The sequence below is a fragment of the Panthera uncia genome, chromosome B1 (assembly GCF_023721935.1).
Source record: "Panthera uncia isolate 11264 chromosome B1, Puncia_PCG_1.0, whole genome shotgun sequence".
In the NCBI taxonomy this organism is placed as follows: Eukaryota; Metazoa; Chordata; class Mammalia; order Carnivora; family Felidae; genus Panthera; species Panthera uncia.
The window spans coordinates 39,784,193-39,804,116 of NC_064811.1; the positions used below are offsets into that span (position 1 = coordinate 39,784,193).

A 19,924-nucleotide genomic window follows, 5' to 3' on the forward strand; every position below is an offset into this window, starting at 1 on the left:
GTAATATTTCTTAAGTTCCAGCTCTTTTATGGTTACTATTCTCATGGTATATCTTCCCGTCTTTTAGTTTCAACCTACTTGTGACTGAATCTAAGGTGTTTCTTCTACAGAAAAATATAGTTAGGTCTTGTTTTATTGTTTGATTTTTCAAAATTTATTTATTTTGAGAGAGAGAGTGTTGGGGGGAGAGAGGGGGAGAGAGAGAAAGAAAGTGCAGAGCCTGATGCGGGGCTCGAACTCATGAGCCATGAAATTATGACCTGAGCCTATGTTGGATGCTTAACCAACTGAGCCATCCAAGCGCCTGGGTCTTTTTTTTTTTTTTTTCTTTTTAATTCAGTCCGACCATCTCTGCCTTTTGAATAGATTGGTTATAGTCTATTCAATTTAGTGTAATTATTGGTGTGGTTGGATTTATGTCTGCCATTTTGGTTTTTGTTTTCAGTTTGACTTCATTGTTTCTGTTCTTCGTCCCAACTTTAACTGTTTTCTTGGTATGGTGAGTGATTTCCAGTTGTATCCCTGATATTCTGTGTATTATATTGTGAAACTCCTAATCATATTTCTTCTTTTTTAGTAAGCAGTTTTGTCTAGGTATAGTGCGTGGGATAGACGTTCAGCTCTCTGCCAGGTCATGTTGACATCATGTCAGCAAGAGTGGGGCCCTGGCTCACACTATCTTCTTCCAGATGGATGGGGTGTAAAATCAACTCTATACTGGGCCCTACTGACATGTAGAGAACTGGTAAAGGGAGATGAGATGCTCACTCCACACTGCCTCCTGCCTTGTTGATGCTGGGTAGGAGTGGAGGCTCAGCTCCCCACTGGGCCTCTATGACTTAATTTTAGCCGAATTAGGGTAATGAAGTTATACATTTCAAGTTTTCTTGGCAGGTGAAAACTTGACAAATCCCAACCCTTGTAAGTTGTATTAGCCACCTATGTACTGGCTGTGCCCATCAGAAATAAGTCCCTTTTGATTCAACATTATTAAGTTATTAAATATTATTTAAAAACTTCAAAAGCACCAGTGAGAAAAATGTTTTTAGCTCACGAAATAGTTATTTTGAAGAAGTCTATGTGTTTGTAAGAAACAAACAAAGGAGATGATATGTATTCAAATATTTTTGTTTAGGATTTTCTTTAAAAATTCAGGGACTGAAACATCTTGGTCTTGCTAAAAGAGGATCCAGTTACATGCTACAACCCAGTTCACGTGTCCTCTGTCAGGTTTAGAAATACTTTGAAACCTCAACCAAAGGTTCCTTGACCAAAGAATAATTTTTTGCCAATGCCATTTGGGCCATAGGCCCCCATTTTTAGACTTGAGGGTAGTAATGGGGCACTGAACTAAGAAGATAGAGTGATAAGAGATAGTTGGCATACTCGGGTTATTGAATCAGTCTCCCTCTTTTCATCACTCTAGGAATGTACAGGTTACTACATTAACTTTTATCTGTTAATGGAAGGAAGGTGCATTCTCTGTTGCCAGTTAGGGAAGTAAATATAGGAATGGTGGAGGAAAAGGTAAGTTTGTACATGTAGGATCAGCAAGACTTGGTGATAGATTATTGGTGAAGGTAGGAAATAAAACAGATGGAGGAACCCAAAATTTGAGTTTTTAGCTTTTGTAACTGAAGGAATTATGGTTCCATTGACAAAAACAGGAGAGCTACCATTCATAGGGTATAAGAGATATGATGGCTTAGTGTAATTGATTTTGAATTATTGTTTTAGTCATTTAGTTTATAGTACATTCTGTATTTTTAAAGATTCTAAAAGCACCTTATAATTTTTTAATAAAAACTTTATCAGGATATAATTTATATAATATAGAATTTACCCATATCTTTATAATATATATATATGCAATAAAATGCATCATAAGATTCAAGAATTTAGTATATTTACAGTCATGACATTGTTACCACAGCCATCACCACCATGTAATTTTAGAACATTTATATCACTCTAAAAGAAATCTCTTCCCCATTCCTACCTCTTCTAGTCCTAGACAATGACTAATCTACTTTCTGGTGTGTCCTTTTCTAGACATTATGTATAAATGGAATCATACAGTATGTGTGTTTTTTGTGTCTGGTTACTTTGAGCATGTTTTTGAGGCTCATTCCTGATCCTTGAACTTTTTACAGTTAGTTTTACAGCTAACAGTAGAGGAACATACTAAGTACACATGAGTCATGTGATTAAATTGTGTGAAACCAGTAGTGTAGGGAAAAGTTATATGTTGAAAGAGTAATGATCATAAAGTGATTTTGTTAATGTTTATTCATCTATAGTTTTGTTTGCTAAATATTTCTAACCTAAAATACCTATATATGATAGTTATCACAATTAAAATGGAATGCTGAGGTAGAGATTTATTATGAAACATTTTTAGTATTTAAGATGGAAAGAGAATGAACCCCATTGGTTTCGTTTTCTTTTTGAACTGTTATTAAGGTATTTCATAAATTGAGATTTTATTTCATTTTTATCCAAATGACCATGGATTGTTGACTAGAGAAATGATTGTTTACCCTATTAGTTTTGATTATCTTGATCAGAGCTAACTAGTTGATGTGAGTGACTTAATTTATAGATAGGGGAGATGAGAAAAGGGATGGAAAATGTACATTGGGTCACTAGAAAGTAGTTTGTCAATTCTGGTACTATAGAGATATATTTAAATGTTTATACCAGAACACATTTTATTTGATTGCCCTAACTTGATTAATATAAAATGTGAAATTACTAACTCCTGGTCTTATGGAGACATTTAACTCTGTAGATAAAGCATACTGTTGTTTACTTCATAAATTCCACTCAAAGTGTCTTAATTTGGAAACCATTCTGATTAGAATTTAAGTAACTTCACATTTTTCATATGGTATCACATTTGAAATAAATTAATATCAATTGACATAATCTGGACCAATCTGAGGAAAAAACTGTGAAGTAGGAAATTCAAGGGTATCACTCTCCTGTCTTCTGCCCACATTGTCTTTTTGTATACCTTCCCCAGGAGCTTATAAAGTATACTGTCCTATTCTTTTTCCTGAGACTGAAGTAAATTTCATAAATGCATTCATATTAAGTTATTAAGGATTTAAAGTATTGCTTTTTTCTGATGTGTCATGATTTGAAAAGAAGGCTACAAGAGTGGGTACTGCTTAACTAAAGGGAATGGATTGCTAATGGGAGATTTTTGTGTGGTTTGTGGTAGGAAGTGAACTGGCAGGTGGAAAACAAGGTATTTATCTCATACTGTCTTCAAGACAGTACTTAATGATATGGTTATATTAGGGAGTTGATCAAGTACTACTGAAAACAGACCGAACTATTGTAAAGACAGATGTTTCCTCATAGTTTTTGTAATGAGACTAAAAGAAAAATAAGACCTATTTTAGAATTAAGACAGTTGGCTTCATTTGGGTTTATTTAACATTTGAAATATGGGTTAATATTGATGGTTGTAGTGTCATTTTCTTTTTATACACAAAGTAAAATGTAGGTGATTTTAAAGACATTCCATGACACCTACAACACCCCCCTCTTAATTTAAATCTGTCCATAAGGATCCCTGTCTTATAACTTGTGCTTAATAATGAATGTTAACCTTTTATTTTTGTTTTTGTTTTTGTTTTCTCCTAGGCTGTATTCATCACCAAAGAAAAAACTTACACCAATGCAGAAATCAGTCAGTCCACTAGTTTGGTGCAGGCAAGTTTTGGATTACCCAAGTCCTGATGTCGAATGTGCTAAAAAGTCTCTTATCCACAAACTTGATCAAACTATGTCAGGTATGTCTATAATTTTACTTGTAAGTTCATCTCCTTGCTTTCTTTAATCAAAAAACAGATAGATGTTGAGTTGGTATGTTTTTAGGAAGGCAGTTCTTTGCTTGGTGGTTTCTTAGTCTTGTGCATGCCATCATGGGTTTTTACCATATGCACATAACCTTGTTTACTTAATAGCTTGTTAAATTACATAATACCCTGTTAAATTTACTTAATAGCTTTTTGCTGCAGTCTTCTCATTTTTATTTCACTTCATCCTAAAGAATAATATCCATGAAATAATGGGGTTTATATGATAGGGCTTTTTTTTCTAATATAAGTTAAAACAAATAACTATTAAAAATATGTTTGGTATCATCTAAAGTTCTCTCACCACCCTTGGGAAATTCTGATGTGGTGGAAACATACAGGCTGGGAACCAAAGAGACCCCATTCTCATTCTAGCACTTAGTTACTCTGTGACTCTGTGCATTATTTAACTTCTGTGAGCTTTTTCCTTGTGTATACTTAACTTCTGTGTTACTTTTTCCTTGTGTATAGAGGATCCTTTTTGGAAAAGCAGTAGCCTTTATGCAATTAAATTTTTTTTTTTTCTGAATATTAAGTGTTTTTAGAATTGTATCCTGGAGCTTGATTTAAATTCTATTCATAAGAGTTTTTTTTAATGTTTGTTTATTTTTGAGAGAGAGAGAGAGAGAGAGGGCAAGTAGGAGAGGGACAGGCAGAGAGAGAGACACTGAATCTGAAGCAGGCTCCAGGCTCTGAGCTGTCAGCACTAAGCCCGACATGGGGCTTGAACCCATGAACCACGAGATCATGACCTGAACCAAAGTTAGATAGTTAACTGACTGAGCCACTCAGGCGCCTCCAAATTATTAAAAATATCTAGACAAGGTAGTAGACAATTCAGAATAACTGGAAAATTTCTAACTCATTCCAGTTAGGTGATATTATTTAGAAGTTTATTAAAAATATCTTTAGGAACAACTTTCCATTACTGTTGTATCTCACCTTAGAAATAAGGTAAGTATATTTTACAGTTAGGAGTTGTCATTATTCAGCAGTATATGTTCATAACCTACTTTGTGCTAGGTGTTGTTCTCAACTCTGAGGATATTGCAATGAATAAGATAGACGAAAAAGTCCCTTACTTCCCAGAGCTTATATTCTAACGGGGGTGGCAGACAGTCGATAAATAAACATATAAACGCATTGGCAAACCTTTTCTGTAAATAGCCAGATAGTAAACATCTTAGGCTTTGTGGGCCATGAGGTCTCTGTTGCAGTTACTCCCCTTTGCCCTTCTTGGACGCAAGCAGCCATAGATAATACGTAAATGAATGGGCATGGCTGTGTTCCAGGGAAGCTTTATTTACAAAAAGAAGTGGTGGGCTGGAATTGGCTCACAGGCTGCAGTTTACCAAACCTTGGTTTAAAACATCCTAAAAAATAGGAACTATTAGCAATTGGCAGTTAGTCAATTGGACTTGGGGAAAACCAAAATAACACCTCAAAAATAGCAATTTGAGTGAAGTAGCTTTTTGCTTTATTACAACAAGGTATTAAAGGTAGTGGGAGTGTGTAAGAGAAACTGTTACTCTTGAACCAAAACTAGGTGTAATCAAGTACTGGATTTGTTTGACAGTGTTTAGATTTTATAGCTATATGCACAGAGCAGTAGGTACAGCTATAAGTGTAATACATAGTCAAAGGAAAAGGGGCACCTGGATGGCTCAGTCGGTTAAGCCTCTGATGCTTGATTCCCTCTCAGGTCATGATCTCATGGGTTCGTGAGTTCGAGCCCCACTTCGGGCTCTGTGCTGACAGTGTGGAGCCTGCTTGGGGTCCTCTCCCTCTCTTTCTGCCTCTCTGTGCCTCTCCTTCCCACCCCTCAGTGGATAGATAAACTTAAAAAAATAAAAAGAAAAAACAACTATTTGGCTATTCCAAATTTCAACCTTAGCCCTAAATCCCCCCTTTTCCAAGTTGGTGAGGAGATATTAGATGTATTTCTGTGATAAGTCAGAGCTTCCTGGGAATACAGCTATTGTATTCTAAGAGAATGGTTTCTGTTCAGTCCCACTCAGCTTCCTTGCCGTGCTCTACTACTTGTCCCGAAGATGTTCTTCTCTTATTGTTTATGATAGTGCATTGTATTTTTTAAAATGTTTTTTTTTTTAATATTTATTTATTTTTGAGAGACGGAGTGAGACACAGCACGAGTTGGAGGGGCCGGGCGCAGAGAGTGGGGGAGACACAGAATCCAAAGCAGGCTCCAGGCTTTGAGCTGTCAGCACAGAGCCCAACACGGGGCTTGCACTCAAGAGCCGCAAGATCATGACCTGAGCCGAAGTCGGATGCTTAACTGACTGAGCCACCCAGGCGCCCCATGATAGTGCATTGTATTTTTTACCCTGTCTCACCCTCCCTACTATTTTCTTTGAAGCCGTCTTTGAAGGCTCTTCCTTCTTTGTCCATCTTTTTTTTTTAATTGGAAACTTTACATAGCTTAAAATTTACCACTTTAACCATTTTTAAAAATTGTTCTTTTAAGTGTATTTGAGAGAGAGAATGTGTGCTGCCCAGGTGGGGGAGGGGCAGAGAGAGAGAGGGAGAGAGAATCCTCTTAATCCCATGAACTGGGGATCATGAGCTGAGCCGAAATCAAGAATCAGACGCTTAATTAACTGAGCCACCCAGGCGCCCCAACCATTTTTTATTTTTATTTTTTATTTTTTTAACCATTTTTTAAATCTACAGTTCAGTGGCATTGAGTACAGTCACATTGCTGTGCAGCCATCACCACTGACCATCTCCAGAACTTTTTCATCATCCCATACTGTACAATTCTGTATCCATTAAATGTCCCGTTTCCCCAATCCCCCATCTGTCCACCTTTTAAGTTTAGGGTGACAGAGGTCTCTTTTGCCTGGCTTCTGTCTGTTTTCATTATTTCATCCATTCATATGGTATCCAGCGGCCTCTCTTCAACTTAATCTCATTCATTCATACATATATTCAGTTAATATTTACTGAGAGCCTGATATATTTCAGACTTTGGGGAGAGGGTAGAGGATACATGATAAAAACTAATAGCATACCTGCGCTCATGGAGTTTATCATCTACTAGGGGAAATGTACTAATACAAATAATTTTTATAACTGGTGATACGTAATAAAAGAATGGTACAGAGTGCTTTGCTTTGAGAAATAGGGATTTTACTTCAGGAGACAATGTTTGACCTGAGTCCTAAAGATTTAGAAAAATTTGAGTGGTTTAAGGGGGAAGGCAAAAGAGGGAATAAGGGTATTCCAGGTAGAGAACACAGTGTGTGCAGAGGCTCTGTGGGAGGCCTGTGCAAGCATGCGGGGAGAGTATGGCACGCACGAGACCTGGAAAAAGCCAGGTTGGTGGCTGGAGAAGAGTAGGGAAGGGAGAGATGTGAGAAAGATATGTAGGAGCCAGACTTTGCAAGCCCTTATAGATTATGCTAAAGGTTTTGGACTTGGGGCACCTGGATGACTCAGTCAGTTAAGCCTCTGACTCTTGGTTTCAGCTCAGGCCATGATCTAAGGGTTTGTGGTGTTGGGCCCCGTGTTGGGCTTGTGTCGGGCTCGGTGCTGACAGGATGGAGACTGCTTGGGATTTCTCTCTCTCCCTCTGCCCCTTCCCTGTTCTCTCTCTTTCGCAAAATAAGTAAATACTTTTTTTTTAAGAAAAGGTTTTAGGCCTTATTCTAAAAGCAATGGAAAGGGGCATCCGGGTGGCTCAGTTGGTTGAGCGTCTGACTCTTGATTTCAGCACAAATCATGATTCTCGGGTTGTGGGATCAAGTCCCACAGCGGGCTCCATGCTGAGCGTGGAGCTTGCTTAAAATTCTCTCTGTCTCTGTCTCTTGCCCCTCTCCCCTGCTCATGCTCGCTCGCTCGCTCTCTAAAAAAAAATAAAAATAAAAGCAATAGAAAGATTGGAGGGTGTTGTTCAAGGGTGTGGTATGTATGAGCAGGAAGACGTGATTAGGTTTGCATTTTGGTTAAGGTCATGCTTAGCTGGAGTATGGAGAGTAGATTGGAGAAGGCTAGAAGTGAATGAATGTACGGTGCTTTTGCGGGGCGGGGGGAGTTGATAATGATAGCTGGGCAGTGTGTGTTGATGGTAGTGGAGATGAAGAGATGTGGATGGAAAACTGAATGAGCCAAATTTGAGGAAGTAAGGGAGAAGTATCAATGATCTAGGTTTCCAGCTTGTGTGACAGGATGAATGTTACTAATCATTTGAGGTCAGAACCCCAGGAAGAGAGTTAAATTTTAGCGGGAAAATCATGGCTTTGAATGTGGAAATGTTGGCTCTGAGGTGCCAGTGGCTCCATAGAGGAGACATTAAATGGGCAGCACATATGGGACTGAAGCCCAGGAAAACTTGGGACTGGAGATATAAATAATGGGGAGTTTTTGGACTTTGGTAATAACTGATGTGATAGGTATGAATGAGATTTCTTAGGAAAAGGAATATAGTATAGAGTGAGGACATAAAGGGGTGAGGACTTGAAATGCTAGTGATTAAATAAATAACCACTGGGAAGAGAATAAGCTTCAGAGGAGATCAGAAAGTAAAGAGGAAGAAATTAGCACCCCAGTTTCTGCTCAGGTTGGTATTTCTGAGATACTACATTCTAAATATGTTTAAAGTGTGGCATCTTATCTCTTGGGGAATACGGACAAAACTACACTGTCCAACTTACTACATCATCAAACTAAACAGAAAAACAATGAAAAACTTATGTTCTTCCACCCCAAACCATTTCTCTGCCCAGTAGGCAAACCAGAAACTTCAGTCACCTTATTTTTTTTTTCTTTTGTAATCCTTCTAGTTTTTAATATCTATCCTTCTTTTTTGTATTTGTCACCTCTACTGCCTAGTTCAGTCTCATCTATTCAACATAAAAATGTCCATCAATTTTCTTCTGAAACTGATTGGATCATATATCACCTTTGCTCAGAATTCACTGATAGTGAATAACGTTCATTCTCCTGAGCACAGTTTCCAGGACTTCCACGACCTGGCCCAGCTATGTCTTCCTGTTTTGTCCCCTCACGCATCTGCTTTACCTTTCTACAGCACTCATTCTTATTCCCTGAACCTAATATACATTTTCAAGACCCTGCTTTTGTTCCTGTGATAAACACAGATGGAAGCACATGCTTTCCCCATTCTCAGTGGCCTGTCAGATTGCCGCTCATCCTCTCAGGACTGCTCCAATGCCCCTTTCCAAAAAGCTGTGCCTAGTTTTTCTATTTGTTATGAATTATCCTGTCTCATCATTCCACAGCCCTTTGCACCTTTATGATAGTGCTCATTTCATTTTGCCCTGAAATCATTGTTTTTTTCCTGCCTGCACTACTTGGTTGTAAGCCCCTTGAGAAATAGTACGATGTCACATTTGTCTGTATGTTCTACACATTGCTTTGCCAATGGTCAGAAATACTGAGTTAAGCTATGGATTTTAGAAGAGTGTAGAAGAAAGAAATACTATTTTAAGTAGTAATTTTTCTCTATGTATGTACTTGATATCTTAGTTCTACTTTTGTACTGTTTCTATAATCTTACATGTATAGCACATTTTTTCTTCCTTTTTTTGGGCCAGAAGACTGGGGGAAAGGGAGGGAGGCTTTTTTCTTTTTAAAAAGAGAATTCTCACGTTTGACCTTAACCTGGCCTAAGTAGTCAATATTGCTTTACTTTTACAAAAATCCAAACTTTGGAAAGGCTGTTTTTAAAACTCACTATTTCATACTTTTTTATCCCCTTTTCTTTGCAGTAAATGTTTGTTATAGAAAAATGAAAAAACACAGGGGCTCCTGGGTGGTTCAGTCAATTAAGCACCCGACTTTGGCTCAGGAGATGATCTCAGGTCCCTGAGTTCAAGCCCCACATCGGGCTCTCTGCTGTCTGTGCAGAGCCTGCTTTGGATCCTCTGTCTCCCCTCACTCTCTGTCCCTCCCCTGCGCTCTCTCTCTCGCTTGCTCTCTTTTCTCTCTCTCTCCAAAAAATAAATAAATATTTTTTTAAAAATGAGAAGACACAAATATACTTTTTCATTCATTTTATTTTTTAAGACCATTCAGAGTTAATACAGTTGGAACAAACTTCCCGACAAGATAGAAGTAAATTAATTTAATGGCTAATAATTTGTTGAGAAGATATTCTTCCTGTGGTATTATTTTTGATGTTTGGTGTGGCTACTGTTTTATTTGCACAGTGCAATTTAAGATAATGGAACTATTTTGTTGGGATTATTAATGTGTATTTTCTCTTGCTACTCTAAGAATGTTTCTGTATTTAAATTGAGATAGTGACTTAATAAATTTCCCAGTAGGAAAAAATTTTGAATGAAGTGTTAACCTTTTCTGTTGATTTCTCCGCTTCTCATTAACACAGCTCTCAAGAGGCAGAATTTATATAACAATCCTTTCAATTCCATGAGTTACACAAGTCCTTATAGTCCAAGTGCAAGTAGCCCATACAGCAGTGGTTTCAATTCTCCATCTTCAACCCCAGTGCGACCTCCTATAGTCAAACAGCTAATACTTCCTGGAAATTCAGGTAAGGAGAATTTGAAATGGAATAATTAAGGTATAGTTTTTAACTTACTGCCCTACCTCAGAAAATAACTCGGTCATCCATAGTTCAAGTTCTTGTGCCTATGAGACTTTTAAGTGGTTAAAGAAAATATCAGTGAGGAGCTATTTAGCACCTGGTACTGATAAACCAGGGTACATCTGTAAAGTTTTCTTTAGCATGTACTTGAAAGTTTTTAGATCTGGCTTGATTAGAGTAACAAGCTTGATTCTTTTAACTAATAGATGCTTTCTTTTACTGAATAGATTGGGCTATAAAAGCTAAAAATAAAAGCTCTTATTAAACCACTTAAGCTTTATTTAATAAGCTTTGATATTACACTCAAATAATAGTATAAGCTATATGTGTATGTGCCAAAAGAGTGGGGTCCAAAATGATATGGGAAGGTAGACTGCTGTAAAGTGGGGAAAGAATGTTTTGCTGTGGTTCTGTGACTGAAATAGTTCCTCTGTAGCTTACTGTTCTTTAGGATTCACTGTTAACTCTTATTGTTGCTGTTGTTACAGCTAATTATTGTAGGTTCCTTAAAAATTAAGGTTATTGTTAACCACCTCAAATTTTTGACTCCCTAGTCTAATAACTTCTCGCCCCTGCTGTTAGCTTTGTGCATAAGTTGTTACTTGCTATTTATGTCACCCATGACTGTCATACTAAAAAGTTTAATCTGCTATATTTGTTTAACAAGAATTTTATTTGGGCACTATTTGAACCTGACCTTGTAGTACTTCTCCTATCATATGTACTATGTTCTTCTTGATAATATAAACATCAACTATTTTGCTCTTAATATGCCTTTCACGTGGGAGCTGACTTCTATGGTAAAGAATTCTGGGAAACAAATGTTTCAAATAAGTCTGTATTAGATACGTTAGTGACAGTGTTAGGATTTTATTCTTCACTAGGAGTTGATGATCTGATGAAAGGATTTCCTTAGAAACAAGTTAGACTCTTGGATATGTATATCCTTTATTCTTCTGACCTGCCTTCTATCCCCCTTTTTGCTTTCAGCAATGAAATACTTTATCTCATTATTTCCTCTGTTGCATGTTTGTGCTTCACTCCTACACTTCAGAGAACTCCTTGGATCCCTATTACTAGTTTGACAAAGAATTTTGTAAACATGGCATAACGTAGGAAAAATGACCCTAGTGTTCTTTTTTTGGTTTGTTCCTAAATCTCTAAGGAATTTTGATTTTCCTCAAATTATAGTTTTCTTGCTTAGGAAAAGTAGAAGCTTTTATTCAGGGAAAAAGATGATGGTATTGGCTAAGACTGTGAATTTGGGAGGAGAAAACACATTATAAATTCATTTGTTTATGAGGTGTTTCATTGGCTGTCTTGTAAAAGTTGGAATCCTCTAACATTTATTGAACACCACCTACTTACCAGGCACCGTGGTGAAAGCTTAATTGTTTCATAAGAGAATAGATAAGTTATGATTGAAATGAAAATGTGATTTGCTTTTATGCCATAACATATGACATAGCCCTCTTTATTCTTAATAAAGTCAATTTTTATTTTCAATATTTGGGAATTTCGTGAACAGAAAAGACAGAATAATGGTGAACTGAATCAAATAATTAATATCAAGTTATTACAACAGATGCTTATTCAGTTTTTGTTATACCAAAGTTCAAATCTTTTTTTTTTTTTTTAAGGTAATTTGAAAAGTTCATCAGACAGAAATCCTCCACTCAGTCCTCAATCCTCTATAGACAGTGAGTTAAGTGCTTCAGAATTAGATGAAGATTCAATTGGATCCAATTATAAGCTAAATGATGTAACTGATGTACAGATTCTAGCTCGGATGCAAGAAGAAAGTAAGTATTTTAAGTGTTCAAGTTGAGTCTAGTTCAGGTATAATTTTGTTGTGGATATTTAATAGATCTTAAGGTGTTGTGGGATAGTAATGTATGAGTAGAAATGTTAAATTTTAGAGGCTTATTCAACATACAGACTTGCTTGTTCATTAACTTGTTTTCAGAGTGCATTTTATGTAAAACAGTTTGCTGTGTGAGGAGCAAAGAAAGGCAGGTAATGACTAGTAACCATGCCCTGCATGTTACTCTGCGCTGGAACTCGCGAGAGTAGTTATTACTCTGTTACACTGTGTTTTCTTAGTAGACCATTGTTTCTCAACCTTTTTTCCATTATTACCCCTTCCCAACCACCTTTTTAGACTTTCTTTCCTTTTTTTGCCTATCACCTCACCATGAAATTTTAATACCACAGATATACCCTGCATCTCTTTATGTACTGTGAGGATCACAAATTAGTATGGTATCTGGGTTTTTTTCATACCCCAAGAGCCAATTTTCTCCCTATGGGGGCAGATATCACCACTCTTGGAATATGTGGTATAGACTACAGGAAAAAGAAAAAAAAAAGACCTTTATGGGAAAATTGAAATTATGACATTAAATGAGGTGAGCATGCAATACTGCTTTACAGAATGGTCTTTGCAACTTTTTAGGTCACAGATACCTTTGAGAATCCAATAAAAATTATATCCCCTGTCATCCCCAGAGTATACATATGCACAAAATTTGTCATACTGTTTCAAAGGTTTGTGGATGTTCTGGCTCTCTTTGTAAAATGGTGGTGATAGTATTATTCTTGCCTATACTTTTTTTAAAAAATATTTTAATTTGTACTTTTCACATTTGTGCGTAAAATATTTGAAAAAAACATCTTAGCACATAAAACAAGTACATAAAGAGGAATGAAAACAGTAAGTGAAAATAATCAGGCTAAAAACAGTATCATCCTCAGGAGATCATAAAAGGATTCTCAACCAGAAGAAACAGGAAAATTTGAATATGGAAGTATCCTCACCTAACTATACTGATAATGGTACATATTTTTAAAAGGCTTTTAGAGAGGATGGAAATGTTTTATTAGATATTCAGTAGAGTACTATGGTTTGCCTATACATTTTATTGTAAGATACCACAAGCTTAACTGTGAAGTAAGCAATCTCTCTAAAGTGACCCGTTCAGTCTTTACAATGAAAAGATTCTTGAAGCACACGTTTCAGTCTTGACAATCAGCTGAGGGTAATGGAGCATCAAAATAATTTAGTTTAAAAACTTTCTGTTTTAGGCCCTTTTATGTAGCTATATGGTAGGTTTTATTAAGCTATAACATTTATTAAGAAACTGCAGAATGTTATTCTGAATCATTTCCCATTGTCCAACAGCTTCGCATAGAAAAGTAGAAAGACTTGGTTCTTGCTTTACTTATCTTTAGCTCACGGAACTAACAATATGGTACCCTTTTCTTCTGTAATTTTGTGTAACTCCTCATTGAGACTGTGGTTATTGTCAGCTAGTAAGGAGCTATTGTCAGCTAGTCAGGGATGTGAAAGGAGAATAGAGTGCTTCCTCACTATAACTTAGAGTAAATTCTCTCAGTTCTTTGAACTGTGACTTTTCAGACCCCAGTATTTTGTTAGAAACTCAACCAGCTTTTTGCTGTCATTTTTATATTGTGTTTTGGTAACAAGTAAAAGAAATTCTAGCCTTGCTTTAATAATTCTTTTTAAGCCATCCACATGCACAGATAGGGTCTTTTTCTAGTGAATAAAAAAAAAAAAAAAGATGCTAAAAATGTCTGCCTCCTCGAAAATGCCAGTTTTTTTTTAAGAAAATGATTTTTGTTTTAAAACATTGTTTCTTTAATTTTGTTTGTTTTTAACAGAGATGTAGAATTACAGATCTTGGCTGTTTCCTGGTTAAGCCCTCTTATTTCTAATAGGAGAAATACACAGTCCCATAGTGATTGTTGCTTCCTTAGGATCCCCCTAGTACTGCAGGGCCTACTTTGGGATCTGTGTTTTTCTTTGCTAAAACAGTGCTATTCACTGATCTGTTGTCTTTTGTTAGGTGACTTTAGTACTGTGCTGTAACGAGACACTATCTTGTTTGTTACTAGAGTGATTCTGAAACTTGAGTGAAGGGTTAGAGAGGCCCCAGGAATCTGTAGTTTTATAGATACCCTGCTATGATTCTCACCCATTACTTTGGGGACCATATCGATAGCACTATCTGTGTATGAGCATATTTTTTAAATTTTTTAATGTTTATTTTTGAGAGAGAGAGCACAAGTGGGGAAGAGGCAGAGAGAGAGGGAGACACAGAATCTGAAGCAGGCTTCAGGCTCTGAGCTGTCAGCAAAGAGCCTGACGCAGGTTTCAAACCCACGAACTGTGAGATCATGACCTGAGCCGAAGTCGGATGCTTAACCAACTGAGCCACACAGGCACCCCAGTAGTAGAGAATTTTTAAACTAGATTGTCAGTTGTTGGCAGGACTTGATCAAAATATTGGCCTAAATTCTGTACTTTTCTTGAATAGTAATTTTATTCTTAATTGAATATATACCAACATTTGTTTTTGTTCTAGAAGTTTTTATACTTTTTGAAGGGCCTAAGTTTGCTTGGATGTTTTTGGAGGTGTCAAGATACATAGGGGACTCCTTTGAAAATTTTTACTTGATAGCTTAGAATTTAAGTTTGTTTTACTGATGAAGTCTCTTGGGTCATGAAGGAACTAAAATTTCATTTATGCCCAAGTATTGAATTCCTGAGGATGGGAAAGAAATTTCCTTCATCAATAAATCAATTCCAAGAATTCAGTATCCAGGGAGTTTATTTATACACTGGTGTATTCTTCTCATTGGTTGAACAATAATTGTTTTCCCTCAGTATTTTTGAAATGTTGATCTCAAATTTGGATTTTTGTCTTTAGGAGTAGAAATATTTTTAAATTTATGGTTCTACCTCTAACACAGATTTCAGAATCATGAAGAAAAATTGGATTGGGCAAAGGTTTATAGAATTTCATTCAATTCAAAAATAATCTTTTAAAATATTTTAGGCATCATTATATGGGAGGATGTCTAAGATGATTCAAGTGGAAAGGGAGTTTTCCTTTACACTTTATACCCTATTGGAATTTCTCAATGATATTCTTTTGCTTTTAAGCCTCAAGAATATATAAATGTTTAAAAATGTAACTAAAGAAATGAAATAACACATTCATTATTGTCAGGTCTCCGGCAAGAATATGCAGCTACCACATCTCGGCGCAGTTCTGGTTCATCTTGCAATTCTACAAGACGGGGTACTTTTAGCGATCAGGAACTTGATGCGCAAAGTTTAGATGATGAAGATGACAATATGCATCATGCAGTATACCCTGCTGTTAACAGGTTTTCACCATCACCACGCAATTCACCTCGACCATCACCTAAGCAGTCACCCAGAAATTCACCTCGTTCACGATCTCCTGCTCGGGGAATAGAATATAGTAGAGTGTCCCCACAGCCTATGATTAGCCGCTTACAACAACCTCGCCTTTCACTTCAAGGTCATCCCGCGGATTTACAGACAAGCAATGTTAAAAATGAAGGTAATTAGGATGATTCTGGCAAAGCAGTTGTCCTTAATATTTCGATATGAAAGTAACACAATTTTTTACCAAGGTTTTGTATTTTAGAAAAGTAGATCAAGAATTTAGGTAGTTTACTGTTTTATTACTAGTGCATCAATACAAAACTAAAGGAGAGAGTGAATTTAATTTTACTTGATTATGTTACTACTACTCATGAAGTGGTCCGTATATAGATTTTGATTTAATTAATTTATGGCTCTTTTTAAAGGTTCTCTTCTACTGATTTCTAGGACCTGGGTTAAGTTATTTTTTATAAGACATGTACTTTCTGTTAACTCCTCTAAAATGTAGAATGCTTAAAGAATTTGATTTGTGAATGCCAGTTAATATTTTAATTCTTTATCTAAAAGAATGTTTTGATTTTTTTTTCTTTAAATTCTGTTGTCATAGAAAAACTAAGACGCAGTCTTCCAAACCTGTCCCGAACATCTAATACACAAGTTGACTCAGTGAAAAGCAGCAGAAGTGACTCAAATTTCCAAGTGCCAAATGGAGGAATACCTCGCATGCAACCTCAGGCTTCAGCCAGTAAGTATCTTTTATGTGTCAGTTATTTAAAGGAAAATGAAAATTATAGATAGTAATTTTGTGCTGAATAGCTGTTTTAAGCTATCTGTACTGAAATGTAGTGATTGTCGCTTGCTATAAGATAATGATAGCTGTATTAAAATTTAAAATTTGCTCCTATAAGATACCCAATTGTATCAGTACTTGTTTCTGTATGAAACTCTAGTCTCTCCAGATTGAAAAAAAAAATTTAATGTTTATTTTTGAGAGAGACAGAGACAGAATGCGAGTGGGTTAGGGGCAGAGAGAGAGGGAGACACAGAACCCGAAGCAGACTCCAGGCTCCAGGCTCCAAGCTGTCAGCACAGAGCCAGACGCGGAGCTCAAACTCACTAACTATGAGATCATGACCTGAGCCAAAGTCAGATGCTTAACTGACTGAGCCACCCAGGATCCCCTCTCCAGAATTTTTAAATGAGCAAAGTCTACCTATTAATTATACAGATATATATTCATTAAAAACCTCGCATTCTGCAGTACTATACATTAAAAATGACAAGATTTTTGTGGGAAATGGTCCTGAAACAGACAACTTAAAACTCAAGCAACTTTCTTAGTAGAACATTTAAGAAAACAAAACAAAACAAAACCAAACCATAATGATCCTGCAAAAAATACTAGCATAATTAAAAGCATGTTAAATTTTCAATGAATAAAATAAATACAACTGGCAAATCTAGGGGAAAAAAAAGTTGAAATTAACTTGATGAAAAGAAAAGATTGAGTCTGTTGAATGAAGGAGAGACAAAGGTAACATAAACAAAGATCAGAAAGAATCATACAGAAAGAACTTCTAAAACAAAGTAGCCAACTGAGCCAAGTAGTGATGTGGGAATAGATGGATACTGTGTACTTCAGTGTACAAGGTGACTGAAAAGGAATTGAACACTTCCCAAAGAGTATTATCTGTTAACTAGAGTAGATACAAACATGTAATCAAACCAATTTTAAACAAACTGTCACAGTTATTTCTATAAATTTAGAAGTGCTCAATATGCACCCCTTGTAACCCATGGCTCGCATCAGTCCTGGGGTCTGATCGACTCAGTTTCTTTGTAGCATATTACATCGCCAGTGGAGATGGTGGCCGCGACGTGTTTCTTCATTTCCTTAAAGCTATGAAGAAGCGCCACAAACACAAGGTTACTGATCATTTATAACTTGTTTAATGGGTAATACAACTTTGGAAACATTCGATTGTTTCTTAATTCCCTTGCATTCTTCCTTGGCTCTGTTGTGTTTAGCTGACTTTGTGTATTTTATGTGAAGCTGCTGTTAACTTGGTGGCTCAAAAAGACCAGGAAAAAATACATTTGAACCCAAATGACTTTTGTGATAACAATGATAAATTTCCCTTGCTTTCAGTTGTATGTGATATTATTTATATTAGAGAGACTCATATTGTGCTGTACCGTCCATGCATGATCCTGTTTAATCTTCAGAACAATTCTATGAAGTAGGTACAATTATTAACACATTTTTCAAATTATGAAATTGAACCTTTGAATAACTTAACCTACAATCATACATACATAGGTGGCAAGTTAGGATTCAAACCCATGTTGATTCTGCTCAGGAACCCAAGTCCACCTGGAAAGGTCTGTCATATCTATGGTTTAGTACTAAGATACAAAAATATCCAGAAATATTATTTCTGGTTTTTTTCTAAGATGAGCCATAAAATTTAAGGCACTGTGGAAAATTGTTGCCTAGAGATTTGTGTACCTCATTTATTTAGCTGGATATATGTAACAACATGTTTTTGAACCAAGTTAAATTTTAAATTTAGAGTTCCAAGTCTTGCAAACTATGTAATTAAGAGTGCCATTATGATACTCATATGGTGTACTCATAAATGGTATAGAAAGTAGGGAATCACAGAACTTTAAAAATAAAGTTATAATTTGAACTCTAAGCTATCTTGAAATGGTGAATGATAACTTTTGTGCCTTTAAATCTGTAAATTAAGTTCATTTGACCCTTGAAAATACCGTGTTTCTGAGTTTTTTCTCCCTTAGTATATTTTTGCCTGAAAGAATAAGCAATCCACAATGTTAATACAATAGGAATGAAAATTTTATAGCACTAAGGAGATTAAATAATAAAAATCAGGCATATTATAAGCTGCACATTTACAGCCTATGCACAGATAATCCAAAACATTATTTGTACTTGTGCTTTTATGCTTAGTTTGAAATGAGTTCTGAATTTCTCAATTTTTATATGATTATATCTTCAGACATCTTCCCTGTTCTTTGTTAAAACCAGCTATATCTGTATTCTCTTTATTCCATCATTATCAGTACCAACTTTTTACTCAGGGTTATTTCCTTATGCCCTCATATATGCTCTTTATTTGAACTATTGTAGCACCTCAGAGCTGTATGGAAATGAAAAAGACTCTTGACAAAATTCTAGAAGAAAAAAGAAAAGGTTGAGAATCTATAATAAAAATGTTAATAGAGAAATATATGACCATATCTTAAATTTTGTGATAATTACTTGAGTTCTCTAGTAGAATTAGCATTGTGTAATCACCTGCCGATTCCCTAGAAATTTTTTCTGTAGGTGAATTTTTCTTTTTCCCCAGAAATTGATAATTAAGGAAAATATAAAGAGAAATACAATGAGATTCTAATCACTAATTTACTTTTCAGTGGAAAATATGTATGCATTTTCATAGTGGTCTATCTCGGTATTTGAACAGTGTATAAGCAAAAGAGAAAGTAAGAGACAGTCCTTTGTATTTTCAATTGTATATACTTGTTTATTTTTATATTTGTAGCTATAGTGAAGCTTATTTGCAATTAAAATGCCACAAACATTTATTTTAGGGTAAAATCACACTAGTCACAAAAAAAGTTTTGGAAAATGGTAAGTCCGGAATATTATCAAGTTTAAAACTTAATAAAGTTTATTTTATAAAAATATTTTAAGCCTTTTATTTAAGTTAACATATTTTACTTCGTAATGTATTATCTATTTTCTTAAAATTTTACATGTATCTTTGATCCATAGAAATGTATGTATGTAACTGTTCTTTTAATTACTATGTGTGTGTGTGTATATATGTGTATATATATATACACATATATACACACACACACATATATATACTGTTTTTATGATAGCCTTTTTATTTTGATATAGAATTATATATAAATATAATAGTAAGTTTTATCTATTTTATACATGAATTAGTATTCTTTATTTTTTGTATAAACCAGTTAGTATAATAGATGTTGCATTTTGTTTTCTTTTAAGTATTTATTTTTCCAGTCCTTAAGTGGTAAAGCTTTGGTTCTTACTTGCTGGTCTGCATGAACCTAACTTTGCAAGGTTGCTATTACTTCCACCTTCGGGACCACTTCTTTTGCCTTGTACTATGCCAATCACTGTTTTTTATATGCTTATTTGCTGTGGCTGCATTATTGTGGATGCTGGCATTCAAAAATAAATATTAT

The 19,924-nt window shown here is 35.6% G+C and overlaps 1 protein-coding gene across 2 annotated transcripts in view; it reads left to right on the top strand.

Moving 5' to 3' along the window:
- Positions 1-19,924, top strand: part of SLAIN2 (SLAIN motif family member 2) — a 72,358-nt gene that overhangs the window by 27,848 nt on the left and 24,586 nt on the right. For both annotated transcript variants that reach the window (XM_049632014.1, XM_049632015.1), the window contains exons 2-6: positions 3,655-3,803; positions 10,240-10,404; positions 12,099-12,260; positions 15,492-15,851; positions 16,284-16,421. In XM_049632014.1, coding sequence (XP_049487971.1) covers positions 3,655-3,803; positions 10,240-10,404; positions 12,099-12,260; positions 15,492-15,851; positions 16,284-16,421 — 974 coding nt within the window. The remainder of the gene's footprint in view (positions 1-3,654; positions 3,804-10,239; positions 10,405-12,098; positions 12,261-15,491; positions 15,852-16,283; positions 16,422-19,924) is intronic.